Source organism: Juglans microcarpa x Juglans regia, chromosome 6D (genome assembly GCF_004785595.1).
Source record: "Juglans microcarpa x Juglans regia isolate MS1-56 chromosome 6D, Jm3101_v1.0, whole genome shotgun sequence".
In the NCBI taxonomy this organism is placed as follows: Eukaryota; Viridiplantae; Streptophyta; class Magnoliopsida; order Fagales; family Juglandaceae; genus Juglans; species Juglans microcarpa x Juglans regia.
The window spans coordinates 29,829,680-29,840,228 of record NC_054604.1 but is presented as its reverse complement, the minus strand read 5'-3'; the positions used below and the strand labels follow the sequence as shown (position 1 = coordinate 29,840,228).

The 10,549-nt window shown below is 39.4% G+C and overlaps 1 protein-coding gene across 2 annotated transcripts; it reads left to right on the top strand.

The window, feature by feature from the left end:
• Positions 1-258: 258 nt before the first annotated feature.
• LOC121235060 (protein ENHANCED DISEASE RESISTANCE 4-like) lies at positions 259-5,646 on the top strand. 2 transcript variants are annotated; one of them, XM_041131277.1, is made up of 6 exons: positions 259-746; positions 994-2,837; positions 2,973-3,337; positions 4,265-4,325; positions 4,429-4,652; positions 5,380-5,646. In XM_041131277.1, the coding sequence occupies exons 1-6, from the start codon at positions 632-634 to the stop codon at positions 5,432-5,434; spliced, it is 2,664 nt and encodes an 887-aa protein (XP_040987211.1). In that variant the 5' UTR covers positions 259-631; the 3' UTR covers positions 5,435-5,646. The 2 variants fall into 2 exon arrangements, with proteins under 2 accessions (XP_040987211.1, XP_040987209.1); XM_041131275.1 differs by having other exon boundaries at positions 994-3,337.
• Positions 5,647-10,549: the final 4,903 nt, after the last annotated feature.

Below are 10,549 nucleotides of genomic sequence, written 5' to 3'. Positions count from 1 at the left end.
AAAATATTTATATAAAATATCTTATAAAAATAAGATTATTTTATAAAATTATTTTCTATAACATTATTGTGTAATGTGTACGTTGTTGGTACCGTCCCAAACCTACTCTCCAGCCACACAAGCACATCTTCCTATCATTGTCACGTCTTGCTTATATTTTCCAGGAAGATGTCGGGAGCCATGTCAACTATGGTCCTTCCCTCCAAACTTTCCCTTTTCTCGGTTTTCGTATATTCTCATTTCACAACTCTCTCTCTAACCAACTCTCTCTCTAGAGAATTGAGAAGAGTCAGAAAGAGAAGTTTCGTTAGAATTTGTTAGTTTTTACAGGAAGGAAAAAATGCCAGAGTTTTTAAAAGCCTACCGCGAATCTCAGTTGCACTAGGACCGTGTAGAATGTCGTCTACTCGTTTATGTAATTTTTTATTTTTTTGGGTTTCTGTCTCTCTTTATTTCCTTCTCTTTTGAAAGCACAATGATGTTTTCATAGAAATTGTTGTTGCTTTGTACGGGTTTAAGATTTTTAATGCAAAAGGGCTTACGGGTTTCGAGGTGGGTTGGGATTGTTTTGAGCGTTTTGACGATTTTGTTTGGTGTTCTGGTTTTGAATCTTGGATTTTGATGCTTATTAATGTCTGAGGGTTCCAAAGTTCGGTTAGTTCGCTGCCCAAAGTGTGACAACGTCCTACCAGAGCTTCCTGACTACACTGTCTACAAGTGTGGTGGTTGTGGTGCTGTTCTTCGAGGTACGCTAGCTTTTCCATTCTTTCTCGTTTCTCCGTCCGAGTTTTCTTCTGTTCCTTTTGTCTCCCCTTCGTTTGGTTAGGAGAAATCAAAATGAACTTAACGGAAAAAAAGAGTCGGAAAGTTAAAACAGGCTTGTCAAAGTTTTATTCTTTACGGCGTTTCTTTTTATTTTTTGCGATTTCAAAAGCAATTTTGAAGACTGATTTAGTGATTTCGGGAGGTTGAATTGTAATTTTGATTATACAGCGAAGAAGAAAGCGCCTGGGAGTGCTGGGGTCGTCGAGCAATCCGATGAAAAGTGGGGAAGAGGGGGTTCTGAGAAATTGGAGAGTTTGTCAGAGAAAGCGGGTGCTAGTGTAGGCTGTGCTTCTGAGACTGATAGGGAGAGTGATGGGATTGAAGTGAATAGGAGCAAAGAGAGAATCTTTAGGGAAAAAGCTGTCAATTCGATTGGTAATTCAGTATCAGAACCAGAGAATAAAGAGGATCCGAATAATAATGGTATAAAAGTTAGGGAAGAGGTTAAGGGCTTGAGGCTTGAACAAAGTGGCACCGAGAAGGAAATTAGGTTTCCTGGTAGATATATGGGACTGTCCGAATGCCCGGATGACTATCGGGTTCATGGGGATGATCATGATATGAACATGAATAAGTCCGAGTATTCTAGTTTGAGTACTGGAGAAAACTTGGCCTGGCTAAGGACTACAACAATCGGGCGGGGTGTGGAAAGAGATGGATTTGGGGAATTCTACAGAAACTCTAGAGTGGTTGCTGATCAGAGGGGATACGAAACTTTTGCTTATCCTGATGAGGGACCCTCAAGCTATAAGCCAGAATCATTTTATGACTATGGCGAGCAGATGAAGCATGATGATGACCTAGATGGGCGTAACAAAGTTGAGCAATTAGAACAGGATCGAGCTGAACTGCTTAGGAAGTTGGATGAGTTGAAAGATCAACTTAGCAGATCTTGTGCTATAGAAAATAAACCGAGGGCCCCTGTTGGTGGGACTCGTTTTGATCCTAGTGGCCAAGATGTATATAATGTTTCAATGCAGCCTTTTGCCATGGATAAACATGTTCCAAGGCCCCCTTATTTGGATCATACACATGGAAATGTTCCTTTGACAAATCACCATAACATGGGTATGCAGAACTTCTATCCTCCTCCAAGGCATGTCACAGATGAGTTTCCTTTATATGAGGAACCTTATCAGCCACGAATGAGAAGGAGGCCTCTCAATCAACCACCCAGTCAATATCCACAACGAGCACCTAACGAATACTTTCATGGGCAGTACATGGAATCCAATACCTTTGCTTCATATCAGCCTGAAACCTTTTATCACCAGCCTGCATGCTCTTGTTTACGCTGCCTCAACCATAATTGGCAAGTTCTTCCTCGAGTTCCTCCCATCTCGTTTAGCAATAGAAGGATTCAGAAGGATCCTATTGATTCTAACTTCTACCATTGCGACAATCTTGGGCCACATGGCTATAATCCACAAGCTTCCATTACTCCTCAGTTGACCTCACAGGATCCACAAAGGCACACAAGATGGACAAGTGATTTTGACTTGGACATTGATGATCTTGGTCATATTTTTCCGAGAAGGGTGGTGGCAGCCTACGAGAATAGACGGCATTGCTATCCTGTAGGCGATGGCGCCCCATTCATAACTTGCTATATTTGCTTTGAGTTGCTGAAACTGCCTAGAAGACTTGAAATGACGGAGAACAAGATGCAGAAACTGCAATGTGGTGGCTGTTCAACTGTTATCTTGTTTGAAATTGTGAACAAGAAGCTAATTATATCTGTTCCACAGGAAACGAAGCAAACATCCGCTAAGGGTGGGGATGGCTCTAAAGAGGTACTAAATGAAAGCCATTCAAGTTCTCTTGTTTGTTTGGATGCTGGCATCATCAACTCCTGCTCGGATGATTTTGATAATTCTGGTTATGACTTGGATTTGATAGATAATAGACACTATTTGCAGTCAGAAGGCCAGAGGTTGAACTTAAGCGAGTCTGAAAACAGACAGGGCCCCACTACATCTTCCATCTCTTCATCTGAGGAGATCCCAGATACTGTGAGTGTCCAGGGAGATGTTTCTCTCTCCTTTGAGCAGCCCTTAAGAGATGACTTGTCTCCAAAACTTTCCAGTTCACTGTTGCGGGATTATTCTTATTATCCCTCTAATCAAGCAATTGGTAAAAATGGGCAGGGAAACAACAGTGAACGTGTGGACCAAGACAAGATGGTCTTAGGTAGGATCACTTCTCGGCAAAATTCTGTTGAAGACACGTCAGTGGCAACGGAGCTGGAAGTTTCATTCAATGATTATCTTCATACAAGTTTATCTCAAGACACTGTGGAGGTATGCAAAGAGAAAGATCGACCAAAAATCAACAATGGTGTGGAGTCATTCTTTGTGGGCTTGATCAAGAAGAGCTTTAGAGAATTCTCAAGGTCAACTCAAAGTCTGCAAAATGAAAGACCTAATGTTTCAGTTAATGGGCAACCTATACCAGATCGTCTGGTTAAGAAGGCTGAAAAGCAAGCTGGGCCAATTCGGCCTGGAGATTATTGGTATGTTTATATACCAATCACAATCAAGTGTTTGGTACTTCATATCTCTTCCAGAACATGCATATCTATCTTTGCCAGAGAAATAAATATTTTGAATGGTGCTATGTAGATGACAGCAGAAGTGCAAGATTGTTGGGTAATTCGAGTTTAGGAGTTTATATTATATAATTTTCTTTATTGATCTCTAACCTGATAAATCAAGTAATTCCAAATGTTATGAAGTTATTAGATACTTGTCAAATTTCAGCCATAGTTGAATAATTTTACAAATGAAGGCTATATAATAGGGCTTTCACAGAAAGAAATTAAGGGTGGTTTCTATGTATAATACCTTGTATTGAGTATATGAGGGTGGGAATGGGATTCTACATTGCCTGTGAGGGAATTCTTACTCTTTTCTAATTGATTCCATTGGGCTCTAATCATAGCCTTGACTAGTTTGTTTTAATTATAGGCCTAAATCTGACTTTAGTTTTCCTTAAGTCATTATAAATGGTATTGGAGCCAATACTGGCAAGAAGTATGGGACTCGAGTTGCCGCCTAGAATGGGCTAACGAGGATGTCATGAATTTAAGGGAGAGATTGTAATTTGTTCCAAGGGACTACAATTATAAATTTGACAGGTCCTTTTGGAGTATTGGGTTCTTAAATTTGGTGTGAAGATAGTTGTATTTTCTCGTTTGTGCTAGATTTTTAGCATTAGTTCAGTTGTAGGCCAGGGATAACTTGGCCCAAGACCCCTAGCACTTTATGGGATTTCATGACTATCTTCAATACAGTGGTTAACCTATACCTTGAGTATTGGTTCAAAACTATGGTTTTTTTCTAATAGTTTGTAATTTATAATGAAGGTCTTGGTGCCAACATGCAGTATTGTGGCAAGCAAAATTTTGATTAATTGCACTTATTTATTCTGTGGTCACCAGGTATGATTTTCAAGCTGGATTCTGGGGTGTGATGGGCCATCCTTGCTTTGGCATAATACCTGTAAGATTTATTGTTTCATGGTGTGGTTTATAAATTCATTTGTTTGGTGACATAATCTAATGTTATGAATTCATAAGGAAATATATTGGTTTTTGTTTTGCAGCCTTTTATTGAAGAGTTCAACTATGCCATACCAACAAATTGTGCAGGTGGAAACACAGGTGTCCATGTGAATGGGAGAGAACTTAATAAAAGGGATCTAGACCTACTTGCCAGCAGAGGACTACCAACTACAGAAGATAGATTTTATAGTGTTGATATTTCTGGAAAAGTTGTAGATGAGGAAACTGGTGAAGAACTCGATGGCCTGGGCAAACTTGCTCCAACGTAAGCCGTACTGCTCATCTATGATTGCTTAGAACTTAGAAGCATGCTTGAAATCCTGAGAAAATGTTTAAACCAGTTATCAGAGTAAAGAAAGCATGACAAGCATTATATTTCATTCTCCTAGAAAATGGTTGTCCATTGAGTCATTGACGGCAGTTGAGATTATAATCATTTTGTCTTAATTGCTTTTCAGCAATTTTCAAAATCTCACTTTATTTTGTATCATCTTCACTTCTTTCTAACATTTTAATGCTATCTGATGGACTGAAAAATAAAAGCTAAAATGTTTTGATATCCACCATGTAGATGGCTCCATAGCAGATATCACACTGAGTTTTTTTAAGGAATCTTAAATTTAATTTTCCAGTTGGTCAGTTCTTGGAATATTTTTGATGAAGTGAAACCTGGTCGAGATGGAGTCCTTCGGACCCACCTTTGGAGAGTAAACTCTAGATACATGATCCCAGGATGTCTGAGTTTACAACACATCCCAAGTCTGTCCATTGACCACTAGGTTGAACTTGTACCCTGACGTTAGTTAGTAATTTAAAATAGCATGACCTTCCTTCTCAGTACCTTTAAATTGCCCCTATCTTGGAATCAATTCCCTAGTGTGAAAAAAAAAACATGTAGTTTCTAAAGCAAGTCTTTATTTATTTTTTTCCCACGATAAATTGCTTTCTTTGTGATGTCTCATTCACTCTGTTCTTTTTCTTCTTTTATACAGGGTCGAGAAAGCAAAACATGGATTTGGTATGAAAGTTCCGAGAAGTATCATGTGACTTCTGATATTTGTTTGGTTTTTTTAATGATTTTGTTGAGATGCAAGCGCTTCAGTTTTCTTATAACGAAATTAATGGGTGCAATTCCCTCTTAAAGGTCTGTTTTCTTGGTTGTGTTTTAATAGTTGACGCAAGATCAAAATCTTTTGGAACTGAAACATGTATCTGTAAAAAAAACACAAAACTAAAAACAATTTTCACCAACTTATATATGTTCTTGTTCATACCCATGGATCTCTTTGTGGATAAAGCTGATTATACCATGCAAATTGTCTAGTACATAGAGCTGATGTGGCAAAAACCTTGTTAATCATTCGCCAAAAGTTTTTTGTATATTTCATGTCAGGCAATAGGCAACCAGCAAGTGGCCCTCCACTAGAATGTTTCAATCAGCATGATGTTGATACATTATCTTAGTCCTTCAAAACCATACATATCCTTTAGCTATAAGCCTATTGATGAATCACTTGCCGATCCAGACTTTCATTTGAGTCTGATGAATTCATGCGCATACTTGGTTCCCCACATCTGAATTTGGTTTAAAAAAATAAAAAAACCTTCCAACTGTGATTTAATAACTAAATATGTTCGTTCGTTCTAAATTCTATTATGTCTATCACATTTGTTGATGTTGTACATTTTAAATGGCAACGACATAAATGTACTATATTATCAAATGTGACTGAAATAATAAAATCTAAGATCAACAATGACTTTCTATTTTTATTAAATTACTCAACATTAATTCAAAAACTAACATGCAGATAGGCTCTCACGCCAGATATCTTTATGAGAAATAATATTTGTAATTGTGAAATATACAAGTATCGTATAATATTTTTGAGAAAAAAGTAAATATACGAAATAGACATGGAAAAGAAAAACTAATTTTTTATTACTCACTCATGATCTATAGGGTGAAAAATATGACACCAGCGACCATAAAAGGTCAGGCTTCTAGCCCACCAAATATAGTATATTGATAATAATGGAACTAGCTGGGTTTCTAATATATCATTAGATACTCTTCCTTTACCCTTTTTAAAGACCAATTATATATAACGCATGAGAAGGGTCAATCTAAAAATAAATTAATAGGACTTAGATAGAAATAGTTCAACTTTTGCGAAAACTACGTCAAAATCTTCCATCTATAGCTAAGCAATAATGGTGTTAAGAAACAATTTACTAAATGATATTTACTATCTTCTCATTGATATAATTTGTAAATATATAGTTGTACAATAGTGATGATATACATGGAAATAAGATAATAAACGGCTATACAATTAAAACAAATATTTGGTAACTATCTAAGAGCAAAAGTGGTGGGATTTGGCAATAATCATGGGATCCGATTATGAGGTGCTGTAATACTCTCCCTTAAGTTGGTGCATGAAGATCTATAATGCCCAACTTGCAAGATAAGTAATGAAATAGATCAAAACCCAAGGCTTTGGTGAAGATATCGACAACTTGCTCAGAAGAGGGAAGATGAATGGTGGTGAAGAGGCCAGAACGAAGTTTGTCATGAATAATGTGGCAGTCAATTTCAATATGTTTGGTGCGCTCAAGAAAAATTAGATTTTGGGCAATGTGAAGAGTAGACTGATTGTCACAATAGAGAATCATGGGATCGGTGTGAGAGATGCCTAGGTCACGAAGAAGCTGTTGGAGCTAGATTAGTTCACATGTGGTGACGACCATGGCGCAATATTAAGCTTTCGTAGAGGAGCGAGCAACCGTAGTTTGTTTCTTAGTACGCCAGGAAATGAGACTATAATCAAGAGTGGTGAAGAAATCAGTAGTGGAGCGGCGAGTGGTAGGGCAACTAGCTCAATCAGAATCAGTATAAACACGAACATGCAAATCATTGGAGGAAGAGAAGAAGATGCCTTGACCTTGAGTGCCTTTAATGTAGTGAAGAGCGCGAGTGGCAGCTATCATGTGCAGAAGCCGGGGGCATGCATGAATTGGTTGAGAATATTCACTGCAAAAACAATATCGGGTCTCGTGATGTGAGATAAATGAGTAGTCCAACTAACCATTGGTAAGAGCTTGGATTAGAAAGAAGATCACCATCAGTGTCGCTGAGTTTCATATTTTGTTCCATAGGAAAGGAAGCAGGGTGTGAACCAAGGAGACCATTATCGGCAAGGATGTCCAGGGCATATTTTTGTTGGTTGAGAAAGATGCCTGAAGGGGATCGAGCAACTTCAATGCCAAGGAAATATTTGAGAGGCCAAGATCCTTGGTTTTGAAGTGCGTGAAAATAACAGATTTGAAGTAGGTGACCTGAGAAAGATCATTGCCAACAACCAATATGTCATCAACATAAACAAGTATAATGGTGAGGCTGGTAGCAATGATCAATGTAAAGAGAGAATGGTGGCCTGAGACTGAATAAAACCTGCAGTAAGAAGACCAAATGTTAGTTTAAAAAACCAGCTCCAGGAGGTCTGCTTGAGGCCGTAGAGAGATTTTTGAAGACGGCAAACCCGTGTCTTCCCCTTAAAACAATAACTGGGAGATAGTGTCATGTAAACTTTCTCATCAAGGTCGCTGTGTAAGAATGCATTGTGGACATCCATTTGGTGAATAATCTGATTTTTGGCGGCGATAACTGCGAGAACACAACGGACTGTGGTCATTTTGGCAATTGGAGCAAAAGTTTCATGATAGTCAATGCCTTCGACTTGAGTGTAGCATTTCACCACGAGCTGAGCCTTGTGGTACTCAACTGTACCATCTGCTCGTAGTTTGGTCTTAAAAACCCATTTGCAACTAATGGGTTTCTTACTAGGTGGGAGAGTTTCAAGTGTCGAAGTAGAGTTTTCTTCAAAAGCACGAAGTTTAGTGGCCATAGCTTCACGCCAGTGATAGTGGCGATTAATTTCTGAGTAACAGGTAGGATCAACAGTGGTAGTAAAGGCAGTTAAGAATGAATAATGAGCAGGAGAAAAATGAGAGTATGAGAGAAATGTAGATAAGGGGTGAGAAGTACCTGATGACTGTGCAGCGGTTGAAGTAGCAGTGGACTCCGTGGGTATGGTGGGACAAGCATAATCAAGAAGATAGGCTGGTCGAGTGATAGTGCGGTGGGGGCGAGAAGTGGGGGGTCTAGGATTGGGAGGTGTGGTCGAGGATGAAGTGGGTGAATAAGTAGGCTTTTCTGGAATGGGTAAAGGGAGAATGAGGGAAGTAGGTGTATGTGGAGGCACAAAAGTTTGGAAAGGAAATTGATTTCATAAAATGTAACATCACGGGAGTAGAAAATGTCGTGTGTGTCAAGATCATATAACTTATAAGTTTTACAGTTGCTCGGGTAACCGAGGAATACACAACGAGATGCACAGGGTGAAAATTTATCACGATGAGCAGTAAGAGTTTGGGCATAACAAAGACAACCAAACACTTGAATATGAGTGTAGGTGGGTGAAGTGTTGAAAATGAGTTTGATTTTGAAGGGAGCGACTAGGGGTTCTATTAATGAGGTGAGTAACAGTAAGGACACATTCGCCCCAAAATTTTAGGGGTAAATGTGCCTGAAAACAAAGACTACGAGCAACGTTCAGTAGCTGCCTGTGTTTATGTTCCGCAACACCATTTTGTTGATGAGTTTCAACACAAGTACGTTCATGAATGATGTTATGATCATGAAAATAGGTTTGGAGGTTTTAAGAGAGAAATTCTTGGCCATTGTCGTGCGGATAATTTTAACGGTGAAATTAAATTGGTTTTTAACAAGGGCAAAGAAATGCATTAAATAAATCCAAGTAGTGCGAGAAAAATCATCAACAATAGTCAAGAAATAATGTGAGCCACAAATAGAAGCAGTAGAATATCCACCCCAAATATCACAATAAAGTCGATTAAAAGGAATCGTACTTTTATTAGCATGAGTTGAAAAAGGTAAGCGAATATGTTTAGAACGAGCACAAACATCACAATGAGAAAGAGTACATAAACTATAAAAAATATGAGGAATAACAAAACTGGAAGAATGACCTAGATGTTGATGCCATAGGGTCTTATTGACAAGATGGTGAGTGGAGAAGGCAGTGAGTTTGTGCGGCCGAAAGATGTAGAGTCCATTGCAAGCTTCACACGCTCCATTTAGCCTCTTCGACTGAAGTCTTGAAAAAAATATGTAGAAGATGAGAAGAGGGCAACACAAGGTAAATTACTAGTGAGTTGAGGGAAAGAGAGGAGATTATAATGAAAAAGAGGGACAAAAAGGACATTGGAGAGAGTAAGGGTTTCTGATAACCGAATGGTGCCAACACCTTTAATGGGAATCATTTCTCTCGTGGGTAGCCGAATCTCACGGCTCAAAGGAGGCTGTTGAAGACTCAAGAAAGATGATCGGCAGTGGCTCATATGATCACTAACGCCACTGTTGATTATCCAATTAGTGTGGGGAAAACAAATAGAGGGGGTTGAGAAGGAGTTACCAACAAAGTTTGCCATCGGAGAAGGGGTTTGCAAGAGGATTCTGAGTTGTTGATAGTCTGCCAGAGAGAGCCATGGGATGGGACTCGAAGAGGAGTAAAAAAGATGCACTATGGCAGAAGGTGGTTTCCCAAGCAAAGAAGGCTTACGGTGGTTGTGAGGTTCACTCCCCAAGTGGGTAGCCGATGATGAGCTAGCAACGATTGCGCAGGTGTCCATCTTTGTCGCATTCGGTGCATTTGAGAGGTGGCCGTTAATGGGTGGAATGCCGAGCAACAAGAGCTATGATTTTCGATGGAATGCGGGAAGCTTGGAGGAGCTGTTGTTGTTCCTCTTGAAAGAAGATGGAGAAGATTCTGTTTAGAGATGGGAGAGGATCGATGGCAAGAATTTGGGACTAAAGGGCAGTGAACGAATCTTTGAGTCCCAAGAGAAATTGGAACACCCGTTCGTCCTCTACTCTTTTCTCTAAAGTAGTGGCATCGGTGGGGGGGGGGGGGGGGGGGTTGGAGGTTGCCTAATTCATCCCATAGTTGCTATTGTAATAATTGGGTATGGAGAGGTGATTTTGGTGAAGGTTGGATATTTCTCTTTTGAGATGAAATAGGCGGGCGTTGTTGCCGTGGCAAGAAGGGACTCAAGGTCGAGCCAAACAACATGGGG

What these genes read in the sequence shown, in the direction of transcription:
- LOC121235060 (XM_041131275.1), top strand. Translation starts at nt 632, where the DNA reads ATGTCTGAGGGTTCCAAAGTTCGGTTAGTTCGCTGCCCAAAGTGTGAC. An exon ending in TTGTGGTGCTGTTCTTCGAG is followed by an intron (nt 747 to 993) that starts GTACGCTAGCTT and finishes TTGATTATACAG; the next exon opens with CGAAGAAGAAAGCGCCTGGG. An exon ending in CTTGCTTTGGCATAATACCT is followed by an intron (nt 4,326 to 4,428) that starts GTAAGATTTATT and finishes TTTGTTTTGCAG; the next exon opens with CCTTTTATTGAAGAGTTCAA.